This window comes from Podarcis tiliguerta, assembly GCF_965153285.1.
Source record: "Podarcis tiliguerta genome assembly, chromosome: 9".
Taxonomy (NCBI): Eukaryota; Metazoa; Chordata; class Lepidosauria; order Squamata; family Lacertidae; genus Podarcis; species Podarcis tiliguerta.
Window position 1 is genome coordinate 14,488,879 of NC_139542.1, and position 18,105 is coordinate 14,506,983.

An 18,105-nucleotide genomic window follows, 5' to 3' on the forward strand; every position below is an offset into this window, starting at 1 on the left:
TGAAGGCGGTGAAGGTCCTGTGTGAGTGTCTGGAGGCGGTTGGAGGATGAATGGCAGCTAACAGGTTGAGGTTGAATCCTGACAAGACAGAAGTACTGTTCTTGGGGGACAGGAGGCAGGCGGGTGTGGAGGACTCCCTGGTCCTGAATGGGGTAACTGTGCCCCTGAAGGACCAGGTGCGCAGCCTGGGAGTCATTTTGGACTCACAGCTGTCCATGGAGGCGCAGGTCAATTCTGTGTCCAGGGCAGCTGTTTATCAGCTCAACCTGGTATGCAGGCTTAGACCCTACCTGCCCGCAGACTGTCTCGCCAGAGTGGTGCATGCTCTAGTTATCTCCCACTTCGACTACTGCAATGCACTCTACGTGGGGCTACCTTTGAAGATGACTCTGAAACTGCAATTAATCCAGAATGTGGCAGCTAGACTGGTGACTGGGAGTGGCTGCCGAGACCATATAACACCGGGTCCTGAAAGATCTTCATTGGCTCCCAGTACATTTCCGAGCACAATTCAAAGTGTTGGTGCTGACCTTTAAAGCCCTAAACGGCCTCAGTCCTGTATACCTGAAGGAGCGTCTCCACCCCCAATATCCAGCCTGGACACTGAGGTCCAGCTCCAAGGGCCTTCTGGCAGTTCCCTCTCTGCGAGAAGTGAGGTTACAGGGAACCAGGCAGAGGGCCTTCTCGGTAGTGGCACCCACTCTGTGGAATGCCCTCCCATCAGATGTCAAGGAAATAAACAACTATTTTACTTTTAAAAGACAACTGAAGGTGGCCCTGTTTAGGGAAGTTTTTAATGTCTGATGCTATATTGGTTTTAATATTAGGTTGGAAGCCACCCAGAGTGGCTGGGGAAACCCAGCCAGATGGGCAGGGTATAAATAAATTATTATTATTATTACTACTACTACTACTACTATTATTATTATAAAACATTGAGAGAGTTTCAGTCTTGAAAATCTGAGATTTTCAAACCATCAGCCTTTGCAATGTCAGCAGGGAGAAGGTGCTAAAAATTCTGGGCACCATAAATTTAATAAATAACCGATAGACAAGAGTTTCCAGACATCTAGCAGTTGGTAACACTGGCTTTCTATTAAGCATAAGAACATATGCAGAGCCCTGCTGGATCAGGCCCAAGGCCCCTCTGGTTCTGCACTCTGTTCTCACAGTGGCCAACCAGGTGGGAAGCCCTTGAGCTTCAGCACTCTCTGTATCTGCAACTTCTCGGCAATGGTGCCCACCCTATGGAACACCCTCCCTTTAGAGGTCAAGGAAATGAACAACTATCTGACTTTTAGAAGACATCTGAAGGCAGCCCTGTTTAGGGAAGTTTTTAATGTTTGATATTTTTAATAGTGTTTTTAGTATTCTGTTGGGAGCCGCCCAGAGTGGCTGGGGAAACCCAGTCAGATGGGTGGGATATAAATAATTTTATAAGTATTATTATTATTATTATTATTATTATTAAGCTTCTACACATGCAATGTGTAAGATACTTCATCCTTTGACTCAAGCAGCAAAAAGTCCCTGCCTGTGCAATTATTCATCCCCTCCAAGTACCTTGAGGAAGGAGGGGAGCGGAAAGAGATTAATGAAGCAGCCCCTTAAAAAAAGTACCATTCCTCGCCTCTCCTCTGTTCTAAATAATCCCATCCTGAAATGGTTTTTGGTATTATTGTAACTTTTTGTTTCCCAAAACCCACAATGGCTCGCATACAGTTCCAAAGCAGGCATGCTTCAAGAGTACAACTGTGTATCATGGGCCCCTAGAACATTCTCTGGGCCTTTTCACATGTAGGTTGTCAACTGGCTAATTAGCTCCATCCCTGGAGAAGGGTGTTGTCAGGCTTTGGGGAATCGGCTTCCTCCCCCATGGCAGTAAACAAGATAAAACGAAAGAAGTGTCTTACCAGTTAGAAACTTTAATAATCACAGCGAAAGAACAAAGAACATGTTTCCTAGAAATGGCGGTGCTCCCAGTTAAGGATCACACACACCCCTCCATGCCTTTTAATCTACGTCACTTCTACATTTTATAATCTAAACTTGTACCCTCTGCACTTTCTGTTCTGAGACTTTCTGAGCTCTCCGTGTCTTTGGAGGAGTGGGCTGAATGCTGTCCAACAACTGTGAATCTGTTAACCCTCTCTCTTCCAGTGTTTCTTCTCCTATCTGTTCCCCACCCAGTATTTCCCAGCTTCTGCCTTCTGAACTATGCCTCTCTGCAAACCACTTTTCCAAATCTTTACTGTCCTCCTGCTCCTGGGAGGCTCCCACCATTCCTCCTTAGTGCAGCCCTCCTCAGCACAGTCTCCGACAGTTCTGTTTGTTTTTCTCTAACCCATAACATCACAACTTCCCCACATGTCTTTGTGTATGCCGAGTTCTGTGGGGCTTACTTCTATGTAACTGGCACCCTGTGTTAATTAGAATTCTAGTTCTGCATGGGGCCACAAGGGTCATCTATTGCAGTCCAACCCCCCTGCAATGCAGGATACTTTTGCCCAACACAGGGCTCAAACCCACAACCTTGAGATTGAGAGTCTCGTGCTCTACCGACTGAGCTATCACAGCTGTTACCGAACTATCCGTCTTTCGGTGCCCATGAGCGTTGAGTTGTACCAAAGTATACTAAGCCCTTTGTTTACTTTTCCTCCTCCAGTCTTGAACAAAGGAATCTCTCCCTGGAGACAGAAATGCTTGGCTTGCATGATGAACTGGAACAGGAGAAGAAAAAGTTCACCATGGTGGAGATTAAAATGCGCAATGCTGAGCGGGCCAAAGAAGACGCAGAGAAGAGGAACGACATGCTGCAGAAGGAGATGGAGCAGTTCTTCTCGACATTTGGGGAGCTGACAGTCGAGACACGCCGGCCAGAAAGAGGGAACACCATATGGATCCAGTGAGCGCTGCTGCTGCTGCTGACCAAGACTGTGGGATTCTGGGAAGAGGGTTGTTGGGATATTATATTGTAACAGGTGACTGGTCACCTGACTGAGGCTAGCACTCAACGTAACGTCGACCCTCAGAAGAAGACGCCATGCCTATGTCAACCAACCACATCCGCCATGTGTACTTTTTAATTGAGAAATCATATTCCTTGAATGCATCGTAATGCAACCGTTAAGTGTTACAACTGGATTTGTGTATATAGATTTTAAATAGGTCATCCGAGGGAAGGGGGGATAGAAAGAGACAAGAAGAAATATTTTAATGCAAGTCTTATATTTAAACTGGCAAACGGAACCTTCATTGCAATTAAGCTTTATATTGAGGCTTTTTTCCCTTGCACTTAATTAACATAATAAGCTATTTTTGGCATTGTGTCACCATCAGCTTATTTTGTATATTACTTTTTTTCCCCCTTTTGGTTGCCCCTCACACTGGGGAATTAAGATACACATCTATCTATATATATAGATATCTATATATATAATGTTAGCTATTAAACAAAACGAAAAGGATATTGTGTGACTGTGCTGTTTGTGCCAATGGATTTGCCCATGACCAAAAAAAAAAAGTGTAAATAATTTTATAAAAATATAACATGAGCATCTAATAAGTTGGAACTCTTTTTTCCTTTTTTTCCTTTGGGATCTATCAGTTAGAAAACACAATACTGTACCATATTTCCTGTACATGTGCGGTGCTGCAATTAGCCCTCCCTCGAAGACAGTGCATCCTATTCTGGATCAAACTGCACATTATATCCAGCATGTAATTTGGGAATGCATGCTTGTTTTTCAAAAAGCAGCCACTGGGGATGGAGGGATAGAGAGTCAGGATCAGGCCTGCAGCACTTGTTACCATCCTTCCAACAGCCCTCCCATATATGTCAGTCGCTGTGTCCTTCCCGTGTCATATAGCAGCTTCAAGGGATATTTAGGGTGGACCACAGTGGCTGATTTGGGTGGTAGTGGAGATATGGAGTTAACTTCTCCATACACCATTGTCCCTGTCTTGGTTGCTTCCTTCCCCAAGGCTGCTTTTTAAAGGGGTTGAAAAAAAGAAGATATGCAATCTAAATTACCGTATTTTTCACACCATAGGGCGCACCGGACCATAGGGCGCACCTAGTTTTTAGACAGGGAAATCAATAAAAAAAATCTTTCCCCCCCAGCCCCAAAGAGCAGCGCACAGGCTGCGCACAACCTCTCTCTGCCGGAGGGGTTGCGCGCAGCTATGGAACAAGCCAAGGCAGCGAGCGGGATGGATCCCACTGGCTGCTCTGGCTTCCTCTTTAGCCCCGCGCAATCCCTCCCTGCCAGGAGAGGCTGCGCAGGGCTAAAGAAGCCATAGCCCCGTGCAGCCTCTCCCTGCCGGAGGGGTTGCGCGCGGCTATGGCACAAGCCTGCATTCACTCCATAGGACGCACACACATCTCCCCTCAGTTTTTGGAGGGGAAAAACTGTGTCCAATGGAGGGAAAAATACGGTATGTTTGGTCCCTAGGAGAGCCATCATTGATGGGGGTTTAGCAGAAGGGGGTGCAGACAGAAAGCAGATGTCAGAGGAGGATGCAGTAGGAGACAAGATTGTCCCTGTGCTTAGGAGAACCATTATGTTATTGTTGTTGTTCTTTATATATTTTGATTATTTGGCTTTTGCAAGATAGGTTGGGTCAAACATACTCGTGAAACTCTCTTTCCCAATACCTCATTATAGTTTTTTCTCACCCCATTTGCCCTTGTAGTAGATGTTGAGTTCCTTGTAGTTGCCACCACATTGCTCCCGGGTCATCTCCAGAGTGTCAGTATTCGTAAGAGGGATTCAGTTGCATACTATTAAGCCTTGTGGGCTTAATGATCAATTGAGAGCTCCCTCTGGGGTGTCTCATTTGCATGCTCAGGACAACAGCGGCATGAGCAAGAGCGGGCCCACTGTCTGCCCTGTGTGTGGAATTATATTCCCAGGGCAATTAACTCACCCAAGCTCTGGGGATTAGTCGGAAGCAATGCAAGACCATGTAGGGTGCATTCCGGTTGATCAGGATTCAACCAGGACTGGAGTGGGATTTTAAGATTCCTTACACCTCTTCCCCCACCTTCAAACCAGATAGTTCTAATGCCTTATTGCCGGCAATGAGACTTTTGGACAACAAATTTTAAGAGCAGGCTCATGTCACACAAGCACCACTTGGTTATTCAAAACATGTTGACTCTCAGATGCAGTACACTATAAACTCGCCCATTGGAAAGGTGGGGGGGGGTTGCCATGGATACAGCACCAGTTCTAGGGTGGTGTGGGCTGTTCCCTTGACCGGGGCACTAGGCCAAGGGGGTCCAAAATCATCAACGTCATCCTATATTTATACATGTAACTACTGAGAAGATCCATAAAAAGCAACCATACAAAAAGGAATTATTTTGAAAATAAAAAATGGGGGGGCGGGTTGTCCTCAGGGCATCATATTATTTAAGTGCCTGATGGCTATTTTGCCCACATAAACCATCACTTGATGCCAAACTCAAACAATGCAAACACAGCCCCATAATATAAACAAAGCTCAGAATGTTGAGTTTGGAGTAAGGCCACACCTAGCTCTCAAACCATCATCATTAGTATTGTAGGGCAGCCATCCATGGAGGTGAATTACACATTTTGGCCCATCTCCCATGGCTTTTCCCTCATACTCTGAAAGTCACACTGGCTATGTTGTGGCAGAAGACTCAGAGTCAGCAAACGGCAGCTTCAGGCAGCTACCTAGGCACCAGCATCCTAGCCGAGTCCACTACCAAAGACTCCCATGAATTAATTCTCTGATCTGTGCCAAGTGACACAAACCAACATTTTAAATTCCCACAATGCCTTGCAGCAACAATTATATTTGGAGCATTGTGAGAAATTTAAATAGTGTAAGCCTACCAGAGGGCCCAAGGGGACGTGGGTGGTGCTGTGGGTTGAACCACAAAGCCTAGGATCAGAAGGCTGGCGGTTCGAATCCCCGCAACGGTGTGAGCTCCCATTGCTCAGTCCCTGCTCCTGCCAACCTAGCAGTTCGAAAGCACGTCAAAGTGCAAGTAGATAAATAGGTACCGTTCCAGCAGGAAGGTAAATGGTAAACCTAATGGTCAGCGGTCCCTTTACGTTTACCAGAGGGCCCACTAATATCTGAGAAGGGGGCACCAGATAGGAAGTTACCACGGGAACCCTCAAACCTGCAGCCAGACTTACTTGTGAGAGCTGTGGTCGTATATTTTGCCCCGAAACCGTGGCAAGGAGCCCCATATTTAATCAGGGACCCATTAGCTTGGGGGCTGAAGTTAACCCATTCTCTTGTGACATTTCTTTGGTGGAATGAGGTCAGTGACTGTTTCTGACCTCTCAAAGGAAGCCCCATCTGATGTGTCTCTGGAGGCATAGCTGAAGCCACGCGTGGAAACTCAGTCAAAAGTCATACGCAACAGACCAGCTTTACATTGTGGTCCAGTACAAGCCCTTGCTTTGCAATCCATCAGCACATAGCAGGTTCAGTTCACTTCTCTCCCCAAGTTTTCATGACCAGAAGCCCATGTTGTATACAGAATATCCAATAGCCCGCAGAATGTCACTGTGTCATGACTCTTGCATCCTTCATCCAGGAATTACACTGCTTGGTTTAGGATGCACCATGTGACATTAGGAGGCCTGTCGGTATGTAAGCATGTAGCTATAGGAACATCCAAGCAGCTGAGCTCCCCCCCCCCCCCGTTTCTATTCCTAAGCTTTGTTCCCTCTCACCCTACAGGGAGATCTGGGCTGAGCCAAGATGGGATTACTAGTGTGCAACAGCCTAACAGGATCATCACCATCCATGGAACTGCAGCTATGTGCTTAGGCTTGCAGCGCTAGACCAGAGTACTGAACAGATCAATCACTCCTTGCAAGCACAGCCCAGTTCATCTCTACACAAAGCTTACCACCTTCAGACAACTCTATACAACATGTTTTGTGACTGGTGCCCAATGGGATCAGTGGGGCAAAAGGCAGGGAGACCAACAGTAGGTGGGACCAGAGCCAATGGCAGATAGAAGAAGAAGAGGAGGAGTTTGGATTTGATATCCTGTTTTATCACTACCTGAAGGAGCCTCAAAGCGGCTAACATTCTCCTTTCCCTTCCTCCCCCACAACAAACACTCTGTGAGGTGAGTGGAGCTGAGAGACTTCAAGGAAGTGTGACTAGCCCAAGGTCACCCAGCAGCTGCATGTGGAGGAGCGGAGACGCGAACCTGGTTCACCAGATTACGAGTCTACCGCTCTTAGCCACTACACCACAGGGAACTAGTTCCATGACTGGTAGTAAGTACAATGGGTGTGGGGTAGGCTGGTTGAGGGCAGACTAAGGTTGTCAGAGCAGTGCCCAGTTAGAATGAATGGACCACACTCTACTGACTGTTCTGCCTTGTCAAGTGGTAAGATTGGTACTGTAATCTAGAGTAGTTTCTTGTGCAGCAAACTTCCATGCTTTTGGCCAATAGGGAAGTTGGTTGAGGGTTGGGCATTGTAATAGTTCTAGGGGGTTGCTCGTGCGTAAGCTTGTCCCAATGTCTGGCTGGGTTGCCTGAGTGAACCTTTCCTGTCCGGGCAGCCACTCGCCCGTGACCGTCTCAATCGCTGGCAGAATCCATCAGTGGGCGTTTCTTAAACTTCTTCCAGCAAAGAAGTTCTTTGACGCCCAGTCTCTGCCTACTCTCCCTGCGCGGAAGCCTTCTGCGCAAGGAGGGCGTGGGCAGCGGAGGACCCCTTCTCTCCCCGCTGGTCCCCGGCAAGGAGTCATGGGATCGCCTTGCCGATTCCCCCATCTCCCCCCCTTCTCCACTGGAGCTACGCTGATTCTCTCCCCCAGAAGATGGGCTGCCCCTCCCACTCCCGGGACGCTCTCTGGGATCCCTTCGGAGCTTGCTCTCTCCCTCGGACACTGATGGCAGTTCCCTGACAGGCATCTAGCCTGTTTCTGTCATGACCCTAGAGTTAGGCTCCCCTTCTCTAGGGGATGAAGTCAAGGAATCTGTAGAGCCAGCTCTAAATATGCTTCCAGCAGAGGAGCCTGTGGTGCTGGTGGTCCTCTGGGCTGAGGAAGTGGCACAACCATCCTTGTGTTCCAATGCAGAAGGCCAGTTTGTTGCAATAGGAGACCAGAAGGACAGGTTAGACCTCTACCTGAAAAAGCACATTCCAGTGTGAGCAGGGCTAACAATTGGAATACAGCAGCTGCCACGATATAGGGCTGTGTCTCAGTATATTTATTGCTGAGAAGAAGCACCAGAGCTCTGTGTTCCTATAGCGCAGCTTGAACCTTGAAACCAGACTGAACCTTGCCTCACTTTGCACCCAGCTTGAGCCACAACTTGCAATGCGTCGAGCCGCAGCCTTGCCTCACTGCAAAGTGGGACAGTTTTGGACAGGGGTGCACTGCCACTGAAGGATGAGCCCCACAGCTTGACGTCTGGCTTTGCTCCTGTGTGATTAGATTGTGGCTGGGAGCATTTTTCCACAACTTCTTTTGGTGAGCCACCTGTGCCTTTCCATGGAGAAGGCAGATCTGGTCATTATCACACATCCAGGTCGGACAACCTTAATGCTCTTTGAAATATGTGTAAAAATTGAAGCGGGTACAGAATGCTGCAGCAACTGCTATTAAGAGTCATGCGTTGTATTATTCCCAGTTCATTTAACACTCATACAGTGGTACCTCGGGTTAAGTACTTAATTCGTTCCAGAGGTCTGTTCTTAACCTGAAGCACCACTTTAGCTAATGGGGCCTCCTGCTGCTGCCGTGCCACCGGAGCACGATTTCTGTTCTGATCCTGAAGCAAAGTTCTTAACCCGAAGTACTATTTCTGGGTTAGTGGAGTCTGTAACCTGAAGCGTATGTAACTTGAGGTACCACTGTAACGCTGTTTATTACTTTTAGAGACCCATACATTTTGAAACCAGATTATCTAAACATCTGCCTCCTACTGTGAATGAGTTAGCTTGCCCACTGAATCTTCCATGGAGGCTCTCCTCCATGTCCCATCACCACCAGAAGTATGATTGACAGTAATATATGAGCTGGGGCTTTTTTTCTTCATTGCAGTGCCTAGGCTTCCTCAATTTGATGTCCTCTAGATGTTTTGGACTCCAACTCTCATCAGTTCCAGCCAGCATGGGCAATTATCAGGGATGACCAGAGTTGGCGTGCAAAACATATTCAGGGAACCATATTGGGGAAAGCGGGCCTAGGCCACAGAACCTCTTCACCATGCTACAGCTATTACAACACTCTTTGAAAATCATTTTGTTTTATCAGGTGTTTGGTTTAAAGTGAGGGTTGGTTTCTCTGGCTTCATTGCTGCTTTCTTTGTTGCTGTGCTTCTAATGTCTGTTGCTGTACTTTGTATTTTATATTTATATGTGTAGTTTTTTCATTTTACTTAAGTTTTTTATGTTGTAAGTCAATCTCTCTCTCTCTCTCTCTCTCTCTCTCTCTCTCTCTCTCTGAGTGTGTGTGTGAATGTTTAATGTTTTATTATGTTTCTATATATTTCAGAAGCTGTCCAGGGTTGCTGGGACAACCCAGTCAGATGGGCAGGGGAGAAATAATTATTATAATAAAATTTTATTATTGTTGTTGTTGTGTGGCCGAAAGTGATGCTCCCCTGTGCTCCGCAGATTTGCTGGAAAAGCTATACATTTGAATCTCTATCGGAAATTGTGCATATTTAAACCTGTGCACAGACCCCAAAGAATCAAAACAACGAGACAAAGTATTTAGACAAGAACTCCAAAAGGTGTTGTTTTTTTTCTTTTTTTGGCACAAAGGGGAAAATAGATTCCCTTCTGCTTTTAATAACTCAAAACAAACAGAAGTCAGAATGCATCGACTCAACATTGATCCACAAAAGGTTGATGAAGAAAGCCAAGACCCCTCCGTTCCCCCTCGTACCACCCACAGGAAACAATGAAAGGTAGAAAGTAAAAACGACTGAAGAAGTAAACAAAATGTAATGAGGTTCATTTCCTTATCAAATGTCACATTTGTCAGTTCATCCATACTCACAGGTTGTTTACTTATCACGTTCAAAACTAAGACCTTGCAATGGAGTTGGACACATCTTCCTCTTCCATTCTTGATGCTGAACAGTGGCTCTTTGTTTTGTGTGTGTTTTTTCTCCGCATATATATAGAGATATAAAAACTACTTTTATCAACACTGAGAAGTTACACTCCTGGTCATTGTGAATTATATTTGGAAGTCCAATCATGCAGAACTACAGGCGGGTGCAACTTAGGTCTTATTACAGGATGGACATGGCAAGGTGAACAGTTTGGTTTCGCTAGTCGGGTTGGGAAGATCCTGGTACCATTGTTGCAAAATGTATTACTGGCCGTATGTCCCACTTACTCAAATTTACTAAATATACATAATTCTCTATATACATATTGAAGCCCCCGACCCTTTTCCTTATCGGCCAAATGCCAACAGAGGAAACGATCGGGGGAACCATATGGAGGTGTACAGTGGTCTTTGAGAAATACAGACAGAGTGATGGATTGTTACAGACAAGTTACAAAGAGAGAGGGAGAAAAATCAGTATGGATATTTACATACTATGAATCTTACTATGTAGGAGAAATGTACAGCCCTGCTCAACCAAAAGCAACCGATTTGTTGCATTTAGTGAATCTCGTTTTCTCAGGGCCAAATTTTTAAAGCTGTCCAAAGGCCGTCTAGTTCCACTGAAGCCAGTATCAGAGAGCTGCCTTAAACTGAGTCGGGTTATCTGTCTGCTTCAGGGAGACCTACTCTGACTAGCTGTTGTCTAGGACCTTAGGCCAGCTCCTGCTATTATCTGAAGATGCTGAGAACCAAGCCTTGAAAATGCAGGTCTTTTGTTCTTTCTTTGAGCTTCATTATGCTAAAGCACATTGTAAGACTCAAGAGTCAAGGGTTGGAAGACTCAAGACAGGGTTGCAAAAGGTGGCACATTTGCCCAGCAGAGCTACCTGTGTCTATACAGGATTGCTGATATTCACCTTGGGAAAGCATCCATGACTGTTTCAGGGATAAAGGACAAAATTCATACACCCCAATCCAGTAGGAGATATCCATGCACACTGACAGAACACAGTTGTATATTTTATGAGTGTACACAGTGCAGTGCACATGCCGGCACTCTCACTTGGAATACCAGTCACACGCAACATGTTGTTGTATACAACTACAGCTGGAATTATTTTTTTTGGGGGGGAGAGGTGTCCCTGTTTCCTAAGATAAAACTGTAATGTCAATCCAGGAATTAAAGGATAGGCAAATGGATTTTTTCAAGGGACGGAAAGAAAGAGTAAATTCCTACCCCAAAACACAAAACTCGCCTTTTGCATTTCCCACGCCTGAAATAGAAATTTAAGTCTTGCATTTGCTTGAATGGACATGGATTTAATAACTAGCTCGCGCCCCTGCCCTACTTTGCATTAAAAACACCGGCACAAATGATCAACTTGGGAATAAAGGGGTGTCACTTATAAAAATGCCCTAAATTTTGAAATTATTAGAAGGAACACCTTTGGATATTTTGACTCTCCTTTTCTTTGGAGGTGTCTCAATGTGTCTTTTGATTTATAATATTCCTTCTCAGGGCAATTTTACCCCCTTCCCTATTCTTTTCAAGATGGGAAACCCAAACCACTATCCAGTCAAAGGGTACATAAATTGAAATTGTTTTAGAGCCATGAAAGCTGAATTGAAGAAGACATGGCTAAAAGTCATCCGTTCCCCCTCACACACATGCCAACACACATACTCTTTTACAGAGTCATTTGTCTCCTGTGAAACTGGGGTGGAGGGTTCTGGGTGAATTGGAGAAATTGCCAGGGGACTTATCATAACAGGTATGAGGGAGCAGGAGTTGGGGGGCAATTGTGTTAAAAATAGTAACCAAGAATGCCCCCTGGGAACAGTGTGCCAGATCTTCAAGCAATAGCAAAACTTTTAACAATGAAAAAGAAACCCCAAAAAGAAAGGGGGGGGACTGAGACAACCCTCTGCCATATGCACATATGCCATGTAGAAATTTCTCTTGGCCACTGAAGATCACAAAAATCTGAGGAGGGGGATTCTCCTCTCCACAAATGCCACTCAAATAAGATGTGAATGTAATTCTTTAATTGCAAAGAAACAAGGGGGAAGAGAGCAGATTCCGTGTGTGTCGTCTTCATTGGGACTGCTACACAGGCAGATAGGGTTAACCCCCTGAATTTGACAAAGTGCCAAATTCATCCCCTTCCCTATTTCCCACCACCCTGGCTGCTATTTAAAAATTCTCAAACCAGGCACGTTAAATCTAATCATGCAATTACAGTCATGTCTAGTTTGGTCTTTAGACAAGCACATTCTCACCGTTTTTTAAATTAAGAATCTCGCCACCAATCTCACAGGGTCTGCTGAGCTCAGACTATTACTTTCAACATATAAAAGGTGCCTTAAATTGTTAATAATTATATAAGATGGGAATAAGCTGTTTCAAATCAAAGTTCTCCCGTTTAAGGCAGCGCTCCAGAAACTAGTTAAGCCTCAATCTGTGCAGCTCTTTGGAGTTATTGACTTTACAGAAGCTATTCCAAAAGTAGATGGGCCATTGACCACAGGCTCCCATTTTTCATTTCTGAACAGAAATGAAGTTTGAATAACACAGCCCATGAGCCAAGCATTCTTTTTATAAGAAAATGAGATCTAGTATATCATATGAGCAGGGCTATTTTTCTCCAGCTCATCAGTTGGAAAAAGACACATTTCTTCCCTCCCCTCGGCCCAAAAAGCTTTTTCCTCATTAAGTTCTTACACATCTGTGAAATAATTCAAGTCCACTGTGTTACCCTCCCTTCATTAAAACCATCCTTTGAAATTCAAACCAGCTCAACCATCAGACTCTTGACATTGCAGGGTTCTAGTCAATATTATATGGACAATTTTCAGTCTTAAAAAAAAGGCAAACTCATATTAAATTTAGCAGCCCATCAAGAGACCAAACATTTGCACATACCTAGCAAAACTACCGGCTTCCTTTTCTTAAAAATAAGCCATACTAAACCAGTATGCTTCCCAAACTAGCCATACAAAATCTAATTCTTCTTGTAAAATACATACTTGGCCAGTAGCCTTCTCTACAAGACCATTCAAATCAGACACAACTGAGAACAGAGCTTCCAGAACAATTCCAATGAACTAAGAAAGCAGGTTAAATTTTCTTACTGTGAGGCTGCAGAGGTGGTAAAAGTTTCATCTGCGACTTCTGCAAAGCTGGGACAAATATAGGAACCCTTGTCCTCTTAAAAGAGTCCTCTATTTCAGGAATGAACAGAGGCCTGGAGAATTGGCTTTCCTTTTACCAGAACCTGAGAGACACCAACTGTAGCCAGGTGCAGAAGATAAACACTTAGAATCAAAGCATTCTAAGGCACCTGAACTCACAGTTGCTCCACACAATGATACTCCTCACCCACCCACCCATTCCTTCATTCCAGCAGTATAATTTAGGGGGAGTTATTTGGTAAATCTACTCCAAACCACCTGGAGATCTGCAAGAAGTTCCCAAAACTACTTTCCTTAGCCCTGTTTCATCATTTTCACCTCCAAGTCTGTGAACTAGACCCAACCACTGCATACAAATGATAAAATTCCCTACACATAGAAAATGAATATTTAGTGGAAGAGTTTCGCTGTACTCATTACATCCATATCCCACCTTTCCTTGTGATTTTGCCCTCTCAATTTTCTTCTCAGAATGGCAGGTAAGGTAGCTTAGGCTGGGCATCCGTGGCTGGCCCCAAGTCAAAAACTGAGATTCATGGGAAGTATCTCCTTGACGCTAGTCTGAGACTCTAACCCACTGCACTACGTAGCTGCCTTATAGGCAGAGATTTCTTTATAGATGGCGGACTTTCATAGGAGCTGGGCCTACACTCAGGTGACAAAGCCTGGGCAGTTAAATGCCACTTCTCCAGCAGTTTGTGAGAAATACACAAAAAAGATTGTGGTGGTTGCGTTTTCAAAATGCCCTAAAAGCACTGGTGGGAACTCTTTTCTACAAAGTTTTACCCAAGAGCTGAGAGTAGATTTGCCACCTTCTTCCTTGCAGGAGGGCTTTGTGCCTTTAATAGCTGCACAACAGCCTGAAATTTAAATGGTGCAGCTTTCGCCAGCACATCGTAATGCACAGTGCTTTTTTTTCTGGGGGGAACGTGGGGGTAAACGTTTTGCGAATCTAAGTTTGGCCTCATTGAGGGGCAATATTTCAATATGAGTAGGAAAATGAGAGTACCCCTAAACATTTTTTTTGGGGGGGGGGGAATCACTGGTAACGAAGCAAAGGAAAAGCGGCTTTTAGATGGCAGCAGGCAACTGACTTATAGCCCAGTCTCACTTTTCAGTGGGACATTATTATTATTTTTGTTTCAGGTGGGGTTTTAACGGGCTCCGTAAAGCCAAAACTCAATACAGGAACTTCCTTATTCACTTCAAATACAATGTCAATTGAATTATGCACGTTTCTTCCAGTAAAAAAAGGACAATATAAACCAACGTTTTCAAGAACCTCTCAAAGCGTTCAGTTTTGATTTCTGGATTTCCTTTTTACAGTAAAATAGCTTTTTACTAAACCAGCGTGAATCATTTAATTCTTTTACTAATACCAAGGTGGTTTGCATTTGTTGCCCTCCCTTACTATGCTAAGAGTTGAACTTAAGGACATTGCACTATTTAAAATAAAAAGGTTTGCTGTTTAAAGTTGAAGGGCCCCATGTGTCACTTAACATGAGTTCAGTGGGACATTAAGGGCCTCCAAAGCTTCTTGGGTTGACCAGCCTTGGGGAAAAATGTATACTTAGTGAACGCTAATTAAGGCAACTTTGAGTCTAGCTCAGTCGGTAGAGCATGGGACTCTCAGGACTGTGGGTTCGGGTTCAAGCCCCCATGTTGGACAAAGGATTCCTGAATTGTAGGGGGTTGATCTAGACAACCCCCCCGGTCCCTGCCAACTCCACAGTTCTGTGATACTAAGTTGTTTTTCTGTAATAACGCCTGCTGCACAATAACCGAAAACCCTGTAGGAGATGTCAAGCACCACTGTTGGACCTTTGTTTTATTCAGTCCACCAACTTTAAAAATGTTTCTAAATATTTGGAGGGAGAAAAGGGGGGTGGCTGCATGTGCTTACGCCAAATTTCACCTAAAGCATTCAAGATGAATTGGGAGGTTGCCACCTGAATAAAAGCTGAAACCCCTGAGTATTCTGAGGAAATGAAAAACAACGTCAATAACACTAGCAAAACGTATTTGTGATTGGCTGGGGTTCAAGAACTTGCTGCTATGAGCCATACATCGAATGTGCCTAGCCCTGCCTTCTGAGACAGCAGCTCTTAGGTTTTGGTGCAAATGTCAGGGTATCTTCTAGAGCACCACCTCTTTGAACAGGGGTGAGGAACCCTTTTCTGTCTGAGGGTTATATTCCCTTTCAGGAAACCTTCCTAGTGGTTAGTGCTAGTGGTGACTGGGGGGAGGGATGGAAATATATGTGCCTCTTACCATTGCTAAGAAGGCTACATTGCAGCCATGCAGAAGTCATGAGGCTATTCCACCCCACCCCGTTCTCCATCCAGCCAAGCAAGATGGATTATCACAATTCAAAGATGCAATTCAGGCAGGCCAAAGCACTTGAGGAAGGTATGTTACAGGGCCAGCAAGACTTAGAAGAACAGATATGAGAGTGCGGCCTGAAAGTCAAAGGGCAGATATGCCATGGGAAGGATATTCACTTCTCAGCTCCCATTTTGTCTCTGCACTCCATGTATATATATATATTTGCATTAACAAGGCTATTTACGGCCTCCCTTCCAGGCTGGACCTGCTACAACAGCACTGACCGGGTTGCTATCTTCCAACGGGCGAATTATGGGTGGCTCAATCATCTGCCGCTTGTATAGGCAGGACCAAATTTACAGAACTGTGTCTTACAGACAAAATTTCAGAAGCTAAATTTAAGGCAAGGCAGCAGACTCCCGCTAACTGCCGATCCCTTGCTTTCATCATCTTTTCATCTGACCTACATACACTAGAATGTCTGAAATGGCAACAAGATAGATGAACAGTGATGGACAATTCTCTTGAATTGTGTTTAAAGCCTTTTAAAAAGCCGTCCTGTGTATGTTAGTTAGTGAAATGTTTATTTTTCTTTGGTTGGAATCATTGCCAATCAGATTCCCTGGATGCCGTCGGACAACCTTCCTCAAGCACCAGTATTTAGAAAGAGATACTTTCTCTCTTTACATGCTTATTCCAAAGTGTTAATTGTTTTAGATGTCTCTGTCAGGCCCATGCTACATTTTCTGTTCCCTAAGCCAAGCCCCCTAACTTTTTAGACATGTCACCCTAAGAAAGAAACGAAGGCCCTTGAAAATATTTTAGATCCCCTCATTCTTTTCTATATTCTGATTATATCGTTTTTGCTATGTCAGTCGGTCAGAATGACACCTCTAAATGAGGGTGGGCTACAGATTTCTGTAACAGTTTCAGGATCTGTGCTTGCTTGGTTTCCAGTTTCTTGCCTAATAATTCCTAACACCACATCTGCCCTTTTCACAGCTGCAGTACAGTCAACCGATGTTTTCAGTAAACACTCTATGATCTCAAGGTTATCTGTCTTTCCTTGCTGGCTGCAGATTACTGACTTTCGTTTTATCTTTTCCCAATGAACATGGCTTGGCACTTACATGGAACTTCATCTGCCATTCTATTCCCCAGCCACGCATTCAGGAGAGTTTTCTGAAACTCTCCGATGGGATTTCGCCCTCCGCCCCTGAGTAACTTAGTATCACCAGCGAGTCTGGATGCTTCAATGCTGTTATGGATTGTGGCTTCTGATATTGACAAGCTAATGGTCTTCAGTTCCAAAAGGCTCCCTGTTACCTGTGGTCTCAGCACCAAAACAGTGGACAGTGGAAAGTGGCTTTTTTTTTTAATTGCCCATTATATCTGGGCAACAAAATACACAGCTAGCAGATGCCATTATTGCCATTATTGCTTAGAGCGTCATTTCTCTGTTATTGCCTTCGTGGCATCCTCAGTGCACTACTGTGTCCCATTAAAGTACTGCCATTTCTTGTGCATTGGGATTTCATGTGGGCCGAGTTAAGGTTGGTGCCGCACATGGATATTGTTTCATGGCTTTCAGAAAGAATACGCGGGAAATCAATCAAAGCTGCTTTGTGGCTTCCATTTCAATGGAAGATGCATGCGGTAACTGTGATGCGCCGGCAGCAGTTGATAGATTTCCCCCTATATTGCTATTTATTTTTATTTAGTTATTATTATTATTTTTGCAGTAGTGACTTTTTGCTTATTGCTGCTATACATACTGCACTAACGAAAAGTGTTCTGTTCCTTTTTAGTTAAGGAAAATTCTACCTGCCCTACATCTTTATTTAATAAGTGGAAATTAAATTGTCTGGTCATAACTATTTCAGGAAGGATATGCTTCTAAATTTGTTTATGGCCCCCTTTCAGAAGAGAAAGAATGTGTGGTTTAGTCTAGGCCAGGAGTGGCCAAACTTGGCCCTCCAGCTGTTTTGGGACTATAACTCCTATCATCCCTAGTTAACAGGACCAGTGGTAGTCCCAAAACAGCTGAAGGGCCACGTTTGGCCATGGCTGGTCTAGCTGGTGTCACTCAAAGGGGTTACATTGTGGTTGTTGGTTTTTTACACATATGTTTATTTATTTGCCTTCATGAAAACATTATTAGCACTTAAATTTTTTTTTAAAAAAACAATTAGTTTATTTTCACACTATTCAACCATGTTAAGAATGGCTGGTTTCACATCTGACCAGAAATAAATGTTAAGAGTTGTGTTTGTATTTTGTGCCATTTGATTATGGCATAAAGGCTGACTCTTAGAGGTTTATCCCTAAAGTTTTGACTCCTGGTCTCCTGGACAAATTTCAACATAGTGTAGTACATGACACCTCAGATTCTCAAAAAATAAAATAAAAAATGTTGGGTTGCCATCCCTTCATGTCTCTGTAGAATCTGTATATCTGATTTCTGGTTGGGGGTGAGTCAGGTCACTCCTTGTGTAGGCCTGGGGA

The 18,105-nt window shown here is 44.4% G+C and overlaps 1 protein-coding gene and 1 long non-coding RNA gene across 7 annotated transcripts in view; one reads left to right on the plus strand and one right to left on the minus strand.

The window, feature by feature from the left end:
- The window catches only part of ARHGAP24 (Rho GTPase activating protein 24), a 368,221-nt gene extending 364,656 nt beyond the window's left edge, over positions 1 to 3,565 (plus strand). For all 6 annotated transcript variants that reach the window (XM_083398349.1, XM_083398350.1, XM_083398351.1 and 3 more), the window contains one exon: positions 2,666 to 3,565. In XM_083398349.1, the coding sequence (XP_083254475.1) occupies positions 2,666 to 2,909 (244 nt within the window). In that variant the 3' untranslated portion in view covers positions 2,910 to 3,565. The remainder of the gene's footprint in view (positions 1 to 2,665) is intronic.
- Positions 3,566 to 9,733: 6,168 nt separating this feature from the next.
- LOC310657784 lies at positions 9,734 to 17,624 on the minus strand. The gene is made up of 2 exons (XR_014501933.1): positions 14,846 to 17,624; positions 9,734 to 14,513 (listed from the first exon to the last, which is right to left on the minus strand). It is a non-coding gene; the product is annotated as an uncharacterized lncRNA (long non-coding RNA).
- Positions 17,625 to 18,105: the final 481 nt, after the last annotated feature.